The sequence below is a fragment of the Dipodomys merriami genome, unplaced genomic scaffold (assembly GCF_024711535.1).
Source record: "Dipodomys merriami isolate MVZ:Mamm:240054 unplaced genomic scaffold, mDipMer1.0.p SCAF_120, whole genome shotgun sequence".
Taxonomy (NCBI): Eukaryota; Metazoa; Chordata; class Mammalia; order Rodentia; family Heteromyidae; genus Dipodomys; species Dipodomys merriami.
The window spans coordinates 3,411,046-3,429,437 of NW_027202494.1; the positions used below are offsets into that span (position 1 = coordinate 3,411,046).

Consider the following 18,392-nt stretch of genomic DNA (forward strand, 5'->3'; position numbering starts at 1 on the left):
CTAGAGATAGTTCTAAACTAGAATCATTCAAGTAATCCTCTTACTATCCTAGGACTGCTGGTACGAAGTTACAAAGTACGACTTGTTTGGTGGCTTAAAACAATAGAAAGTCTTTTTCTCAATAACTCCTGGAAGCCAGAAGTCTGAAACCAAGGTGTTGGCTGGGGCCACATTCTACCTGAAACATTAGGGATGAAGCTATGTCTCTTCCAGCTTCTGGTGTTCCTGGCAAACTTCAGTGTTCCTCTGTTCTTGGAGACATTACTCCTATCTTGCCACATGTCCTTCTGATTCTCTTTTCATCAGGGTACCAATCATATTGGATTAGGGCTTCACCTTAAGAGGAAAATGTCTATCAGCGCCAAGACATAAGTGGGCCCCTCCTGAGATTCCTAGAAGAAATTACCACCTGCAATTGCACAATCAGATAATCTTTCAAATCTCAAGCCAAGGAAGTTACAAAGAGTACAGAGTTGAAAACAAAAGTATTTTTGACTATAGTCAATGACTGCTAGTAATAATAATGAGCAATATGATGTACTCATTAATTTTTGGTGGAAGAGCTATGATATCCCATGTCAAGTTTCAATCTTTACTCTGAATGAGTTAGCACAGCTAAGAAAACGTACTTGAGGAAATGAATTGCATTATATTGCCCTGGCTAGGGGCAAAACAATGCAAACAGAAACCTGACCCTATAAAAAGGTAGCCAAGATCTGGAGTGGATAGTGAGCCAGTGTGATCCTGTTAAGCATTCCAAATTGAGGCAAGTAGAGCAACCTCTGTGAAGTCCTACTACTGCCACCTAGCAGTTCCTTCCTTAAGCTATAAAATGCTTGGTCACATTACTTAACCTGTGGAGCCTCTAGTCTTTTTCTTCTTCTTCTATGAATTGAGAGTAATACCTGACACAGAGGAGTTTGGACAGGAGTAAAAATACAATGTTCATGCTTGTGGCTCATGCCTTTAATTCTAGCTACTCAGGAGGCTGAGATTTGAGGACCAACCACAGTTCTAAGCCAGCTCAGGCAGGAAAGTCTGTGAGATGCTTATCTCCCATTAACCACCAAAAAGCCCGAAGTGGAGCTGTGGTGCGAGTAGTAGAGTTCTAGCCTTGAGTAAAAAAAGCTCAGGGACAGCACCCAGGCCCTGAGTTCAAGTCTTAAGATCAACACACACACACACAAGACAATGTTCATACAGTGCCAGGCACATGGCACTCAATAGATGGTGATTTTTTTTTACTCAGAGGACAATGGAGCACATCCATATAACCACTTTGAGTGGCTTAGATGGAAGCTAAATGCAACACTATATGAGGCTTGCATACACACTCACTTCAAGGAAATCTATCCTCTGATATTGAGCTTGCAGCATTTTCCATTCTACTGTTTCTTGGCTGGCTGGGCCCCAATGCATCATATCTGTGCTGAAGGTGAGGTCTTTCCCAGAACTTATTTTCTGTATACATGGATCTGAACAATGACTTCAGCTTTTCTCAGGTCTTGGTCACAGGCTTGGCTGATTAAGCAAGAAGCTGTCTACACTGGGTCTTACTTAACTCTGGTCCAGTCCTAAGACTTGGGCCACTTCTTTCCCCTCCATAAGCTTCTTGATTTTTGTCTGTCCTATTTGAAGTCACTGGGCCTCTTGGGATCTGTAACAAAGTGGGATTTTTTGTGTTTGTTTGTTTTTTGGGTTTTTTTTTTGTTTTTTGTTTTTTGTTTTTTTGCCAGTACTGGGGCTTGAACTCAGGGCCTGGGCGCTGACCCTGAGCTTCTTTTGTTCGAGACTAGCACTCTACCACTTGAGCCACAGAGCCACTTCCGGCTTCTTCTGCGTATATGGTACTGAGGAACCCAACCCGGGGCTTCATGCATTCGAGGCAAGCACTCTACCACTAAGTCACATTTCCAGCCCAACAAAGTAGTTTTTCATGGCTTGTTTTCAGTATCTCAAAAAGTCAGAGTTATGTCGGTGCAATCGTGGCCAGAGGCAGGGAACAGGAACACATGGCCCTGGGGCCGTAGGAGACCCTCAAAATCACTTTGCTACGTGACCGTGACCCGCCACTTGCACTCCCTTTGCGTCCCATTGGCTGCCCGGTGCCACCCACTTTGACAATTCTGTGAGATCCATAAAGGAAGTTACAAATATCCAAATGACTCTGAGAGAAAAAGGACTGCAGCCCCGCGAGTCCAGCAGGATTAACAGTGCCCAGCTACCCGCAGCAGCTCGGGGCTCCAGGACACAGAGGAGCGCGGGCGCAGCCCCGTCACTATCTCAGTTACTCAGGAGAAGCCGCGAGAGCGCATTCCCCGGGGCCAGGCGAAGCCCCAGGCGGCTGACCCGGCAATTTACGGGAAGAACAGACGCCCGGGGCTAGGCTCTGCCCCTCCGGGAGGCCCCGCCTCTCGCAGCCGTCGGTTTGGCCCCGCCCACCACACGGCCTCCGCCCCTCGTTCAATGCCCCATCCGGGCCTCGGCGCTTCGGGAAATCACGCCCCTCGAGCGCATCACCCTATCCGAGCTCGCGCCCAGCCCAGGAGTCCCCGCCCCCGAGCGCTGCCCAATCAGGTCCCGTCCCACCTAGGGCCGGTCCCCGGGCTTTGGTCCGGCCGGCACCCCGCCCCGCTCCGCCCCCCGCCCGGCTCCGCCCCCCGCCCGGCTCCGCCCCCCGCCCGGCTCCGCCCCCCGCCGGCCCGGTGGTGGAGGCGCCGCGCGGCGACCCTCGGAACCCTTGCGGTCTATCATGGCGCTCCGAGTGGCTAGGAGCTTGGGGCCCGCGGCCTGCAGCCTGCGCACGGCCCTGGCGCCCGCTGCGCCCTGCCCGCTGCGGGCCTGGCGGCTGAGAGCGGACGCCGTCCGCACGCTGCGCACGGGACCCGCGCTGCTCTCGGGTAAGCGCGGGGCACGTGGGCGACCCGTCACCTCCCTCCCCTCGGCCGGGCGAAGGTTGCGTCTCCCTCCCGGGCCGTCCGGCCGGAGCAGCCCGCGGTCCTGCCCGGTCCCGGTTCTGTGGCCCCTCTGCCTTCTGAGCGGGGCCAGGAGACACAAGCAGGCTCTGTGTCCTGGGTAGAAAGGGGGCCGGGGGAGGAGGCGCGCTGGACCCAGGGCAGGGGCGTCCCGGCTCGGCCTGGGGAGGCCCTTTGTGAGCCCCGTGTGCACGGAGCCCCTGCCTGGGGTGGTCTGTAGCCTACTAAATGCACCGAGTACTCGAGGGTTTGGCAGAAGCACTCGTTAATATTAAAGCAATTTACTTGTTAATATTAAAGCAACGGGGCCAGAGTTTCATTCGCTCTCCTAAAAGCTCGCATTGCGGGCAGCACAGGCCTAACTTAAACGGAGTTGGAACAACTGGGACACCTGCCCGTAAATATCTTGGCCATTTGTGCTGCTTTAGCACAAAAAGCCCCAATGGAGAGGAAGCATTTTCTTTATGTGCAAAGACTTGAGACACTGACTGCCCTTTGTAAGAACTTGGGCTTCTTGTTTAGGGTGTATTACACCCGGAGGAAATGTTTGGAACTGGAATTGTTGATCATTTTATTCCACAGTTTGGGGCCTGCTAATATTACCTCAGCTGTCTTTGATACACATCAGTGCATTACTGATTTGAACACGAGGGCAGAGCATTTTCAGACAAAAATTAATTTCAAGTCTGCTCCTTTTGCTTCTCTCTTTTGGCTAGTCAGCATTATCCTATCTTTAGATGTTTACATTCTCTAGTCATTTAGTTAAATATTGCTCAGAATATCAATGCCCATGATCTAGTTAAGCACCTAGGTTTTATTTGTAATTCACTTGTTTTTTAATTGGCACATTATTATATTTATAGGGTATTGTGCACTCAGGCTTTTAAAAGCAGACAGTCCAGGGCTGGGAAGGTGGCTCAGTGGTAGAGTGCTTGCCTCGAAATGCATGAGGCCCTGCGTTCGATTCCTCAGCATCACATAAGCAGAAAAAGCGGGAAGTGGTGCTGTGGTTCAAGTGGTAGAGTGCTAGCCTTGAGCTGAAGTGCTGAGGGAGCCCAGAGTTCAAGCCCCATGACCAAAAAAAAAAAAGAGAGAGAGAGAAAGATAAAAGCAGACAGTCCACTACCAACTCTGGTTCTACTTTTTCTGAGCTGTGAGATCTTTGGTATGGTTACTTTTCTGTTTGCTCATTAGAAATGGAGGTAGCTGAGAATTTAGCTTAGTGGTAGAGTGCTTGCCTAGCGTGCATGAAGCCCAAGGGTTGGTTCCTCAGTACCACATAAACAGAAAAGGCAAGAAGTGGCACTGTGGCTCAAGTGATAGAGAGCTAGCCTTGAGAACAGAGGCTCAAGGACAGTTCCCAGTCCATCCCAGAACTGGCCAAAAAAAAAAGTGGAGTTAAAACCTATCTTAGAGCTGTTGGGAGGATGAAATGAATTTATGTAATTTCTGGACTTACAACTTGATACCTAACAGGCACTGAATACACTTTGTTAAACATTAGTGTATAGTACCAAATAAATACAAAGGGAAAACAGACTCACAAAATATATTTTACCTGATCATTGAACAGCCTTTTAATGAATGACTTATAATGATGATTCTCTGAGGCCAAAGCCCATGTTTATCAAGATCCAATTAAATGGAGTTACTTGCCTAATCTGTCCACTTTTTCCTGTTAGTTCAAGAGAAACATAATAATACAATTTTAGGGCCAAGTAGTACACATAGTAAAAGAAGTCAGCACTTTGAAGCCAGTAGACGTTGGTGCACAGTCTCTAAGCTGTGGTTACGCACTTGCTAACATGGATGTCAGAGCATCAGTATTCCTAAGAGTATCTTTCCAGTCAGGTAAGATGGTCTGCATAGCCCATAGTCCAGGAAGTCATATATTTATAGTAGTCCAGCCCTTACTTTCACATGGTGTATTAGTTTTTAATTGCTCCTAACTGGTAATTATCCTCTTCTGGAGTCATAAGAGGATAGGATAAAGCCGGGCGCTGGTGGCTCACTCTAATCCTAGCTACTCAGAAGGCTGAGATCTGAGGATCATGGTTCAAAGCCAGCCTGGGCAGGAAAGTCTATGAGACTCTTATCTCCAATAAACCACCAGAAAACCAGAAGTGGCGCTGTGGCTCAAGTGGTAGAGCGCTAGCCTTGAGCTGAAGAGCTGAGGGACAGTGCCCAGACCCAGAGTTCAAGCCCCATGACCGACAAAAGAGAGAGAGAGAATAGGGTGAAACTGAATATTACAGCCAAGTAACCTTGAGTCCCAGAATCTTAAGTACTTAAACTTTTTTTTTTTGAAGTATTGTGGGCTGAACCCTAGGCCTTGCACATGCTTGGTAAACACTCTACAACTGAATTATATTCTCTAGTTCATAGTTTTTTTTGTGTTTTCTTTAAAATAAGTTTCTTCATAGACAGGCTAAAATGTGGCTAAAGAATTTTAAGAGGGTTGGGAAGGTGGCTCAGTGGTAGGGCGCTTGCCTTGCATGCATGAGGCCCTGGGTTCGATTCCTCAGCACCACATAAGCAAAAAGAAAAAAGCTGGGAGTGGCACTGTGGCTTAAGTGGTAGAGCACTAGCTTTGAGCTGAAAAGCTGAGGGACAGTGCCCAGGCCCAGAGTTCAGGCCCCACGACTGGACCCCCAAAAAAAAAAAAAAGAATTTTAAGAACTTAGTCAAGTTATAATTGTCCAGGGAAGTCTGTTTCTTTTTCTTTTTCTTCTTTTTTTTTTTTTTTTTTTTTTGTCGGTCATGGGGCTTGAACTCTGGGCCTGGGTACTGTCCCTCAGCTCTTCAGCTCAAGGCTAGAACTCTACCACTTGAGCTACAGTGCCACTTCCAGTTTTCTGATGGTTTACTGGAGATAAGAGTCTCACGGAGTTTCCTGCCTGGGCTGGCTTTGAACCAAGATCTTCAGATCTCAGCCTCCTGAGTAGCTCGGATTATAGGCATGAGCCACCAGCACCTGGCTGTTTCGTTTCTTTATAAGTATGTTGCAGTGAAGCTTTCCAAAGTCAACTCTTATCTACCTAAAAAGAAACGTATTTTTTTTTAATTTTTTTTTATTGTGAAAATACTGTTCAGAGGGGTTACAATTACATGGGCAAGATAATGAGTACATTTCTTATTAAGCATTGTAGCCTCCTCCTTTGTTTCCCCTTCCCATCCCTTAAGAAACGTATTTTTTTGAGCTCAGATCATCCTCTTGCTTCAGCCTCCAAGTAGCTTTAACTAAATGTACATGCCACTATACCTAGCTTTTTTTCTTCTTCTTCTTTTTTTTTTGGTGGTACTAAGAGTTAGTTTTAGCTGGGTGCCAGAGGCTCATACCTGTTATCCTAACTACTCAAGAGGCTGAGATCTGAGGATCTTTGGTGAAGCCGGTCAGGGCAGGAAAGTCCATGAGACTCTTAAACTACCAAAAAGTAAGAAGTGGAGCTGTGGCTCAAGTGGTAGATCCTTAAACAAAAGGAGCTGAGGGGCAACACCCAAGCTCCAGGACTGGTTCACAAGAAACATTATTTTGACATAGGCTCTTTCTAAATTTTTGAGGGTGTCAAACTTGCAACCCTGCTATTTCCTAAGTAGCTGAGATTATTAGTTATGACTACCACACCCAGCACATATCATTTCTTATATGAACTTTCTTGTGGTGCTACGGGGGTTTGAACTCAGGGCCTTGCATTGGCTAAGCAGGTGCTCCACTGCTTGAATCAAACTCCTAGCTCTTAAAATGAACAGTCTTTATGCTGTGTTCCTAATCCCATCACCCAAAGTCTTACCTTCAAAGGACAGTCTTACCTTTCTGCAAAATAGACCAGTAAAGGGTAAATGTACTTTTAAATGTGCTTCAAAGATTTGGGTGTGAGGCTATGTAATTTTAAAGCCTAAGTATTATGATCCTGGGCACCAAAGATGCACAGGTGTTCCTGTATGTCTAACACCACCATTTTAGAATCTAAGGCCTTTAATTTTTACAAGTTTTTACAAAGATCTTTGCCCTTTTATGGTCTGTGTACTACCTGCAGGTGGTATCAATAAGGCAAACTCGAATTCTGGAAAGCTCTGGCTTTTTGACAGAAATGATGTGAAAGGATTGTTTAAAAACTAATGATACGGCATTTCTAAAATATCAATCTTCTGTTTTAGTGCGTAAATTCACAGAGAAACATGAATGGATAATAACAGAAAATGGGATTGGAACTGTTGGAATCAGCAATTTTGCACAGGTATTGGTTTAAATAATTTGTATTATCTCTCCTTTGCAAAATATTTACTCTTTGTAGTGCATTGGGTCCTTTTAAAGCCCCTTAGAAGAAAATAAAGTGAAACAAATAAGGTGTACTTAAGGGCAGTGTGTGGTATCATCAGGTAAGGTGTCAGGCATGGTGCTGTACACCTGTGGCACTTGGGAGGTTAAGACAGGTGTATCCAATCTTGGTTACATAGTAATAACCTGTCTTAAAACATAGCTGGATACTGTGACTCACCCCTGTAATTCTAGCTACTCAGGAGGCTGAGAGCTGAGGATCAAGGTTTGAATCCAATCCATGCCCCCCCCTTCCCCCCGAAACAAAAAAAAATCCATGACTCTTACTTCCAGTTAACCAGAAAATGCTAGACTGGAGATGTGGCTTATGTGTAGAACATCAGTTGAAAAGGCCAAGCAAGAGCAGAAGAGTTTGAGCCCCAGTACTAGTACCCAAAATAAAACAAAACAAAAACAAAGGACATTAGGTCAACATTTAAAAGAAGAATACTTTCAGTAAAAAAAACAAACAAAACTATTCAGTTAAGAAAAGGAGGATCACGCCTGTAATCCTAGCTACTCAGGAGGCTGAGATCTGAGGATCGCGGTTCAAAGCCAGCCCGGGCAGGAGAGACCGTGAGACTCCTATCTCCAATAAACCACCAGAAAACCGGAAGTGGTGCTGTAGCTCAAGTGGTAGAGCGCTCGCCTTGAGCTGAAGAGCTGAGGGACAGCGCCCAGGCCCGGAGTTCAAGCCCCATGACCGACAAAAAAAAAAAAGAAAAGGAGGAGAGAGCTGGGAAGGTGGCTCAGTGGTAGAGCGCTTGCCTTGCATGCATGAGGCCCTGGGTTCCATTCCTCAGCACCTCATAAGCAGAAAAAGCCAGAAGTGGCGCTGTGGCTCAAGTGGTAGAGTGCTAGCCTTGAGCTGAAGAGCTGAGGAACAGCACCCAGGCCCAGAGTTCAGGCCCCATGAAAGGTTAAAAAAAAAAAAAAAAGAGAGAGTCTCAAGAATTAAAAAGGAAAAAAAAAAAAAAGAAAAGGAGGAGAATGGGCTGGGAAGCCACCTCAGTGGTAGAGTGCTTGCGTTGCATGCCTGAGGCCCTGGGCTCGATTCCTCAGCACCACATAAGCAAAAAGAAAAAAGCCAGAAGTGGTGCTGTGGCTCAAGTGGTAGAGTACTAGCCTTGAGCTGAAGAGCTGAGGGACAGTGCCCAGGCCCAGAGTTCAGGCCCCACAACAGGACTCCCCAAAAAAAAAAAAAGAAATTCCTCTGACATACTGGAGAGTCACTGGCAGTATCTTTATTGGCTGTCTGGTACAGGGTATCTTGTGAAATACTATGTAAGACACACTTGCCTCTGACTTTATCAATGGAGGGAGTCCCCCCACATGGAAAAAACATACAAAATGGTGATGTGAGGGGATCTGAGTCACTCACTCACCTGAGGGAGAGGCCACTTCTTCTGGAGGCCAGGTTTTAGGAAGACAGGGTTTGTAGAATCAATGAGTGGGATTTCAGCCAGTGCAGCTGGTCATGTTGTCAGTAAAACTGCAGAAGTGGAAAAGCACAGTGTGTTCAGAAGATCTAGGAGTCTCCTTACAGGCATATCATATATCATTTATGCCAGGGCCCAAATCTGATTCATGTGCAGTGTAGCTACTGAGTTAGGATTCGTTTTTATATTTTTTATTATATGTCTTATTTACATGTTTGTTTGTTTTTTGCCAGTCCTGAGGCTTGAACTCAGGGCCTTGGCACTGTCCCAGAACTTCTTTTTGCTCAAGGCTAGCACTCTATCACTTGAGGCCCCACGCCACTTCTGGCTTTTTCTTTGTATGTGGTACTGAGGGATGGAACCCAGGACTTCATGCATGCTAGGCAAGCACTCTACCACTAAGCCACATTCCCAGCCCCTAAGTATTTCTTTTTTTTTTTTTTTTTTTGGTTGGTTGGTTGGTTGTGGGGCTTGAACTCTGGGCTTGGGCGCTGTCCCCTGAGCTCTTCAGCTCAAGGCTAGCGCTCTACAACTTGAGCCACAGCATCACTTCTGGTTTTCCAGTGGGGTTTTTTTTTTTTTTTTAATTGGAGATCAGAATCTCACGGACTTTCCTGCCTGATCTGGCTTTGAACCATGATCCTCAGATCTCAGCCTTCTGAGTAGCTAGGATTATAGGTGTGAGCCACTGGTGCCCAGCTCCCTAAGTATTCCTTAAGTATAATTTTTTAGAATCTTAACTATATAGCAAGGCTAACCTTAAACTCACAATCTCCTGCTTCTACCTCCTCAGTGCTGGGATTATAGGCGAACGCACCACCGTATCTGGCCAGTGTTTACATTTTCAAATGTTTGTAATGAAAGTCAAAATATGTAGCTATAGGGGATTTAGTGTTTATCTTTTTCCTTTGTGCTGGGGGTAGGGTGGGGAGAGAAAGCTTGATTCATTAAAGAGTTTTCTGTTGTTTTGGGTGTTTTTCTAGGAAGCTTTGGGAGATGTTGTTTACTGTAGTCTGCCTGAAATTGGGACAAAATTGAAAAAACAAGGTGAGTGTTTTTTTTATTTTGTATTTATGCAGTCAGTGAATTTTCCCTGCCTAATCTTTTCCTGAACAATTTGCTTGTACCCTGGATCAGTTAGAGTGCTTTTAATTTTTGAGGCAGAATATTCAAATGGAAGGGTTCAACAATTAATACAAGTAGTCTGGAGATGAGTAGATTAAGGATTGGTTCACTGAAAGCCATTAAAGACATAGATTCTCTGTGTACCTTCTGAATCAGTGCTGTCAAGTGGAAGAGGGTGAGCTCTCCTCCTTGTCTCTGTTGAGAAGGAATGTCTCCCCCAGAATTCTCTCAGCAGACCCTGTCTGGGTTTAGTGCTACCACTACTGTAAGAGATAAAGTAAAAAAGGGTTGGGGGTGTAGTTCATTGGTAGAGCACCACAAAAATAAAAGTAATTCTGCCTTTCTTTGCAGGCAGGAGAGAGTGTCAAGAATGACTTTAATAACCTGGTCGCACGATTTACCAGCTCTATGACTTAACTTGAGGTCTCATAAATTATGGTATTTACCACATGTAGCTGTCAAAAGGTTTAGTTAAATGAGATTTAGTTAAATGTACACGATAAAAAGTACAAGATTGAGGTGTTGCTCAGTGGTAGAGTACTGTCTTCATGTGTATAAGGCTCTAGGTTTATTCTGTAGCACCACCACAGCAAAAACAAAACACAGAAGTTTGACCAATGGTAGCCTGTTGTTCCTTGGCATATATAAGAGAATGTGAGTTATAATATCTTTGACAATATTTGCTAGGTATTCCTCTCCACACATCATTTATGTTCTTTGAACTTACATTTGGCACTACTGGTGTTTGGACTCAGGGCTTAGCAGGTAGACAGGTTTTCTGGACTTAATTCTTGTATGTTCTTGTAGAAAGCTTTATTATTTAAGCATTCAGTGTTGAATCTGGTTTATTTCTTGTTGTTTCTTAAGCAAGGTCTTGCTATATAGCCTGATCTAGCTTTGAACTTGTGGTCCAGCTGAGAGGTTCACTACCACACTTGACTACGCCAGATATATCATGTTTTCTGTGTGTGTGAAGTAAGAGTCAGGCCTTCATTTTCTCTCCCCTATGTTTACTCATGTGTTCCAACACAGGCTGTCAGCATAGTCTGGTTTTGGTGGGGTCCTTTTTATAAGAACTAAGCCCATTCATGAGGGCTCTTCCCTTGGAATCAGTTACTTCCTGAAGCCCTACTCCTAACACCAACACAGTGCAGGGTTAGGTCTTATTTTTGTTATCCATCTGTTCAAAGAATATCAAAGTGCATAAGTTATTTTCTCTGGATGGTGAGGTTTTTTAGCTGTTTGACTCGCTTGTGCTTGTGTATACAAGTGTATATTTATCTTGCTTGGGGTTTGCTGAGCTTTTTGGATCTGTAAGTCAATTTTTTTTCCAACAAATTTGGAGATTAAAAAACTAATATTGCTGGGCTGGGAATGTGGCTTGGTGGTAAAGTGCTTGCCTAGCATGTATGAAGAAGCCCTGGGTTCGATTACTCAATACCACATAAACAGAAAAGGCTAGAAATGGTTCTGTGGCTCAAGTGGTAGAGGGTTAGCCTTGAGCAAAAGAAGCTCAAGGACAGTGCCCAGGGCAGGCCTTGAGTTCAAGCCCCAGGACTGGCCAAGAAAAAAAAAATTATATTGCTTGAAGATTTATTTGTACATTGTCTCTATTCTTTTGTGGCTTTAATGACATGTTTTGGGGTTGATACTGTCCCGTGTACTGCAGAGACTCTGGTAGGATTTCTGAATTCAACAGTTTTCGTTGTTTTTACCAGCACTGGGGTTTGAACTCAGGCCTCATGTGGTTAATTTCAACTGATGGTTCCTTTCTTCTGTTGGCTCTAATCTGCAATAATGCTGTTTTAGATATTCTATTTCCAGTATCCATTTAAAAGTGTCTCATTGTGAGTGTTCCCCATGTTTGTCCATTCACTGTCATAGTCTTAAGATTCTCTGCTAATACCAAGTCATTTGAGGATCTATCCCTGTTAGCTCCTTTCTTCTCCATAGTTCCCTCTTTCTAGGATTTTTTTAGACAAACAGACTAGCTTTCTTCTGGTGTTTTAGTCACCCTGTGTTTTGGGTGGGCACTGTTGCTAAGGGAAAGGCTGTATAAGTGAAGATCTCAGTCAGTTCCTTTAAGGAGTGAGTTTGCTTTCAAACGAACAGCTTTCCAGAATTTTCTTTTTTTTTTTTTTTTGGGGGGGTCCGGTCGTGGGTCCTGAACTCTGGGCCTGGGCGCTGTCCCTCAGCTCTTCAGCTCAAGGCTAGCACTCTACCACTTGAGCCACAGTGCCACTTCTGGCTTTTTTCTTTTTGCTTATGTGGTGCTGAGGAATCAAACCCAGGGCCTTATGCATACAAGACAAGCACTCTACCACTGAGCCACCTTCCCAGCCCTCCAGAACTTTCATATGCTTGTTTTTTCAGAGTTTGTAATTGCAGGAAAGTTGGCAGATACAAGGTATTTCTCCATTTCTGGAACCTCTGGAGATTTTTTTCTTTTTCTAAGCCTCCAATAAGTTTGAAGAACATTGTTTCGCTGAACTTAAGCATATCTGGTATCCAAGGGCTCCACTGTTTGTAGTTCACTGTTCAGAAGAGATAGATCCACTTTACAGAGGCGATTTACACCCTGCTCATAAATAATAAGAGCATGATTTAAAAAAAGAAAAGAAAAGATGGCTTTATTTATTTATTTATTTTGTCGGTCATGGGGCTTAAACTCTAGGCTTAGGCTGTCCCTCTGCTCTTTAGCTCAGGTGAGCACTCTACTGCTTGAGCCACAGGGCCACTTCCGGTTTTCTAGTGGCTTATTGGAGATAAGAGTCTCATGGACTTTCCTGCCCGGGCTGCCTTTGAACCATGATCCTCAGATCTCAGCCTCCTGAGTAGCTAGGATTACGGGTGTGAGCCACTGGTGCCTGGCTGCAGATGGCTTTATTTTTAACTATAGAAATTTAGAATTTTTGACAGAGAGGCAATCACCTCTCTATATTTGTATCTTCGGGTACTTGACACAATATTTTAATTGACTTCACTCAGATGAGTTTGGTGCTTTGGAAAGTGTGAAAGCTGCCAGTGAACTCTACTCTCCTCTGTCTGGAGAAGTAACTGCAGTTAATGAAGCACTTGCAGAAAATCCAGGGCTTGTCAACAAATCTTGTTATGAAGATGGTAAGTTGTTCCCATTTTTATCCTTGCCTAGTTTTTCCTAAACTCTTGTTTCATGCCTAACCTAGTGAATTAGGATAACTTCAGTTTCCTCCATTCTAAAGATGGATTAAGGCTCACAAATATTTGTGAGGGTTATGAGGAGTCAGAAGTGGTAGGGTCAGGGTTAGGTATGATTGGTTCTCTTCACCTTCTAGCCCTCTAGTGTTTCACATGCCTTTAGCCTCAGTAGCTCCAGGGTTGTACCGCCCCTGTGAAACACATGAGTGCACTTGTTAATTTGAGTCCTTGTTTGAAGATTCAGATGGCAGTTGTTTATGTTCATTATAGTCTAAGAGTTTGTAATTTATTGTGATCAGCCTTTAGGGCCAAAATTTTAAAGTTTCACCAACAAATAATGTATATGCATGAGATTAATTTGGTTGCTAGTTGAATTCACTAGATTAATTTTGAAGCACTGAGAAATTTACATTTTGAATGAATTTAAGACTCTTCAAAAGGGTAATTTGGAATACAATGTTTTTGTTTTGGTTGCAGGTTGGCTGATAAAGATGACACTGAGTAACCCTTCAGAACTAGATGAACTAATGAGTGAAGAAGCATATGAGAAATATGTAAAATCTATTGAGGAGTGAAAATGGCAACCTGAATAAATTAGAGTGAAGTAACTTACTGCAGCATAGTTGTCTAAATTAGTGGTGGATGAAAAACTTAACATTTTGCAACGATGCAACACTTTCTAGTAGGAAAAGCAACGACTCAACGCTACTATGAGAGAAAATACCCTTCATTTTCCAGTGATTGCAGACAAACACCTTATGTTCTTTTTTTCCATACATTAATTAATTTTAGACTAAACTCTAGGATTTAGTATTCAGAATTCATTGCCCAGGGTAAAATCTAGAGATTATGTATCAATGTATCAAGGATAATACTGTGATCATACATCCTGTTGTAATTTTATATCCACCTCTGGATTTGGATTAACCTAATGATCTTGCCATTTGAAATAACTGGGAGTGGAAGAAAGTGCTTGTTGGACAGCCTCAGATGAAGAATTCTAGCTCCATTTTATAATGCACTGCATTTGCTGGTGCTATTTTTATACAGTGAAGCAACAGGTTTGCAGCTAAGTGAGAAAATAAATAAAATATTAAACCTCTTCATTAATCATAAGTTTGTGCAAAGTTGTTGGCTTTTATGTGGGTCTCACAAATGCTAAACACACTTTACCACTGAGCTACATCTTCCTGGGAAAGTGATTTTACAAAGAAAATTTAAGCTGTAACATGAAAAGCTTGGAAAATTTTCCTTTCAGTTATAAATCTGTTCTTTCTTAAGGGAAAATTGAGATAATTGGTAACTTTTTTGTGTGTGTGGTTTCTTGGAGATAAGTGTCACAAAGGGGCTGGTTTTGAATAGCAGTCCTCAGATCTGAGCTTTCTGAATAACTAGGATTACAGGCATAAGCCACAACCTCTGGCCCAAACTTGCCCTTTACTACTCAAAGAACTAAATGTAAGCAATTTACCTTTGCTCTACTTTGGACATAGAGCCTATTTCATTGTTATTTGTTATAGTGGTATCGTGCTAAAAACTGTGGCTTTATTTTGGTACCTCGTATATGCTTAGTAAGCACTGTCTGTCTGACCTATACCCTAGCGTCCCTCAAAATACAGGCTTTGAGGCTGGCTGTTGTGGTGTATGCCTGTAGTTCCAGTTATTCAAGAGGCAGAGGCAGGAGGATGTAAGTCCCAGGCTAGTCAGGACAAAGGGAGAGACTATCTCAAAATCAAAAGAGTTAGAGATGTGACAAGAGCTAGAGTCCCTTACCTAGTGATCTCCAAGTCCTGGGTTCAAAATTTAAAAAAAAACAGTAAAGTACAATACAGGTGTTCATTTTCTTTAAAGTTAATTTGACCCTCCAAATCAACTAAATTGAGAGACTTTTATTTCCCTGACCTAATTTTTTTCTCAAATCTTGGGGCTGGGTCTATCTACTCCAAACTGGCCTTGAACTCATGATTTTCTTGCCTCAGCTTTTTCATGCCTGGTGACTTCATATTCTTTTTTCAAAGGTTATCTTAACAAAGAAGCTTAGAGGCTTTTGAAGAATACTTTCTAATTAAAACTTAAGAAGTAGAATGCTTTTGGGAGTGTTATTCAGTCACCTCTTCAGGTAGTTGGGAGTATTAGGTTTTAATGACACCACTAGAGGGCTATTTGTATAAGAAACTAGTTCAAAAATGAGGCTGTTTCAGAAAAGCAAGCTTGTCGCAGACCAGAATTGGTCAATTTCCCCCACCCCCAATTCTATAGCTTTTTTAGGGCTGCTGAAAAGAGTATAGCCTGTTGTGTCCAGAGAATTAAAGTAGGAATGCAGAGCATGGTTCATAGCCTGGGGTCCTTTGTTCAGTTAAAGCTCTGTGTTGCTCCAGGGCTGATTTTGGTTCTCTACTTTAGGCTGGACCTTAGGCTTGAATGTCAGGGAGCTGGGCACTGGTGGCTCATGCCTATAATCAAAGTACTCAGGAGGCTGAGATCTGAGGATCACAGTTCAAAGCCAGCCCAGGCAGGAAACTCCATGAGACTCTTATCTCAAATAAACCACCAGAAAACCCTAAGTGGTGCTGTGGCTCAAGTGGTAGAACACTTGCCTTGAGCTGAAAAGTGCAGGCATAGTGCCCAAGCCCAGAGTTCAAGCCCCATGACCAGCAAAAAAAAAGTCAGCAACCTCCTGTGACCTACAGCTACTTTGGTAATAACTGGCTGGTCAATAAGTTGGGAAGTTTTAAAATTACAATGTTTTCATTCAGAAACCTTGTGATCTCTTCTTCAAATTTAGGTTCCCTTACCCCCTGCTACCTATCACAGCCCACCTTTAGTTTAAAAAAAAATTTATATATATATATATATATATATATATATATATATATATGTATGTATGTATGTATGGTGGTGTGCCATTCCTGCAATCCCAGCATTCTCAGTAGTAAGTTTGACAGGTTAGCCTAGCCTGGGCTATGGAACCAGACCCTGACTTAAGAAAAACCAGGGGCTTAAGAAGTAGCTGTGGTAGAACACTCACTTTGTATGTGCGTATACAAAATGACCAAAGTTGACCAAAGTTTGCTCAGTATATGAAGAGTTTTGGGTTTGATTCCTAGTATGGGGGTAAGGGGGGAAGATACTAAATCCTAACTGCTCAGGGGGCTGAAATCTGAGGATCTAGGTTCAAGCCAACTCTCGAGACTCTTATCTTCAATTAGCCAGGAAAATCCAGAACCTGGGCTGGGAAGGTGGCTCAGTGGTAGAGCGCTTGCCTTGCATGTATGAGGCCCTGGGTTCCATTCCTCAGCACCACATAAGCAAAAAGAAAAAAGCCAGAAGTGGTGCTGTGGCTCAAGTGGTAGAGTGCTAGCCTTGAGCTGAAGAGCTGAGGGACAGCGCCCAGGCCCAGAGTTCAGGCCCCACAACCAGACCCCCCCAAAAAAAAGAAAAGAAAAAGAAAATCCAGAACCTGTAGCCAGTCCTGAAGTGGTAAAGCACTGGCTATGAGCCCTGAAAGTTGAGTGCATTGGCCCCTAATTATAGTTCCAGTACTAACACAAAGTGGGTAAAGAAGAAGAGGCTAAGTGTGCTTTCACTAGTGTTCAGCCTTCTACTCTTTATACTGATATTAAATCTCTCTTCCTTGAAACAAAGCTTTACTATTGACTACCTGAAGGAACTGCCTCTCCACTCTAGGCCCAATCTTTTTATGTATCTAAAGATGGAATGTGAAGGACTGAGTCCTGCCTTATTCCCCGTGGGTCAAGCAAAGCACCCGGTGTGTGTGTGTGTGTGTGTGTGTGTGTGTGTGTGTGTGTGTGTGTTGTGTGTGTGTGTGTGTTTGTGTGTGTCTGTAGACAGGTCATTGGGACCTTGGCCCCCAGGAGACAACGGCCCTCAAACCCCAGGTGGAGCATTCCACTGTGGGCCTGGCCTAGGACAAGGATCTTGGCCTCTGAGAGACCATAGCCTATTATTTTCTGCCTCCTTGTTCAGATTTATATAAACTAACACTACTTATCCCCACCACCTCTTTTTTTTTTAACCCTTTAAATGTATGTCATTCATTATACCAACTTTAGGTTCACAGTGGAGCAAGGTATGTAAATAATACTGGAAAACTGTTATTTTCAACAAAGGGCTAGACCTCAGAAGTTAACCCCCAAAAGCAAACTGAACAAGCAGATAAGCTCCCTTCCCTCCTACCTACTTTTTAATGTTAAGTTTCAAGATTGGAAAACCTTGGGCTACATACTTAAATCTGCCTTCAGCTTTGAAACATAGGAGGGGCTATCTAAATTTTTCTTGGAAGTGATAAAATATGGGAACTCTTCCTGCTTGGGGTGGGGACAGAATGATAAGGTTTGCCACGAAAAAGAAGTCCCGAAGGTCACCAGGTGCCACCCAGAACCATTGTCTAAGGATTAACTCTTCTTTCAAGAACTGCACTTTGGCTTCATGCCTGTAGGTCTAGCCACTCCAGGTGACAGCTGAGGATCCAGGTTTGAAGCCTGCAGGAAAACCTTGGGACGATCTCCAAATTATCCACCAAAAACTAAAAACAGAGCTGTAGCTCAGATGTTAGAATGCATATCTCAAGTGAAAAAATCTGAGGGACACCGCCCAGGCCCTGAGTTCAATCAAGTCCCAGTACGGATACCAACGGGGGTGGGGGTGGGGGTGGGACATGGGTTGCATTTCTTGATCTTAGTAAAAGATTGCAGACCAGTTGAGTGCTAGCTGGTGAAGGGGTTGGGTGCTTAAGAACAGCAACAAATCCCCAGCACCGTGGTTTTCAGGGCAGGGGTGACTGGCGACGGTGCCCCAAGGTTGCAGGTGGCAGAGTGCAGGCCCGCCGCCGCCCGCCGCCCGCCGCCCGCCGCGCGTTGTCCCGCAGCCGCAGCCGGGGGCGGGTTCTCTGTCGCGGCGGGCGGCGGAAGCGGGTTTCACCGTGCCAGCTGCACGCGTGCAGCCAGCATCCCGGCCGGTCGGCCTCGCCCCGCTGGCCTCCCCTAACAGCCCCTGCAGGTTTCCGGTGCGAATGAGCTACGTGGACGTGTTCGCCCCCCTCCCCGGCCTCCCCACTTTTGTCTTCCTGTCATACCAAGGGGTCTGTTTCACTGTGGTGTTTCAGACGCGCACGTATTAAGGTTTGGTTCGGGGTGGCCGTCCCGGTCGCTGCCTCTTCGCCCGCGGGGGTTCCCTCGTGGGTCCCGGGGTCCGGGCCGACTGTCATCTCCACAGCTCATTCGGTGCGGCCCTTCTACACAGCGCCAGGCGCGCTGGGCCTCGCGCCGTCCGCAAGCCCCTCCTCCCGCTCTCCGCTTTGTTGAGCATGACAGCTTATACGTCACTTCCGCTAAGCCC

At 44.6% G+C, this 18,392-nt stretch overlaps 1 protein-coding gene and 1 long non-coding RNA gene across 2 annotated transcripts; one reads left to right on the forward strand and one right to left on the reverse strand.

Annotated features, from left to right (window-relative positions):
• Positions 1 to 53: 53 nt before the first annotated feature.
• LOC138823555 (uncharacterized) lies at positions 54 to 18,331 on the reverse strand. Its single transcript, XR_011370850.1, has 3 exons — positions 18,130 to 18,331; positions 8,679 to 8,785; positions 54 to 336 (listed from the first exon to the last, which is right to left on the reverse strand). It is a non-coding gene; the product is annotated as an uncharacterized lncRNA (long non-coding RNA).
• LOC138823554 (glycine cleavage system H protein, mitochondrial) lies at positions 2,694 to 14,150 on the forward strand. The gene is made up of 5 exons (XM_070016944.1): positions 2,694 to 2,900; positions 7,134 to 7,213; positions 9,716 to 9,779; positions 12,846 to 12,977; positions 13,512 to 14,150. Exons 1-5 carry the CDS (start codon positions 2,753 to 2,755, stop codon positions 13,607 to 13,609), a joined length of 522 nt encoding a protein of 173 aa, XP_069873045.1. The 5' UTR covers positions 2,694 to 2,752; the 3' UTR covers positions 13,610 to 14,150.
• Positions 18,332 to 18,392: the final 61 nt, after the last annotated feature.

Coding starts and splice junctions, on each gene's coding strand:
- LOC138823554 (XM_070016944.1), top strand. CDS start 2,753: ATGGCGCTCCGAGTGGCTAGGAGCTTGGGGCCCGCGGCCTGCAGCCTG. Junction 9,780..12,845: donor GACAAAATTGAAAAAACAAG/GTGAGTGTTTTT, acceptor GACTTCACTCAG/ATGAGTTTGGTGCTTTGGAA. Junction 12,978..13,511: donor CAAATCTTGTTATGAAGATG/GTAAGTTGTTCC, acceptor TTTTGGTTGCAG/GTTGGCTGATAAAGATGACA.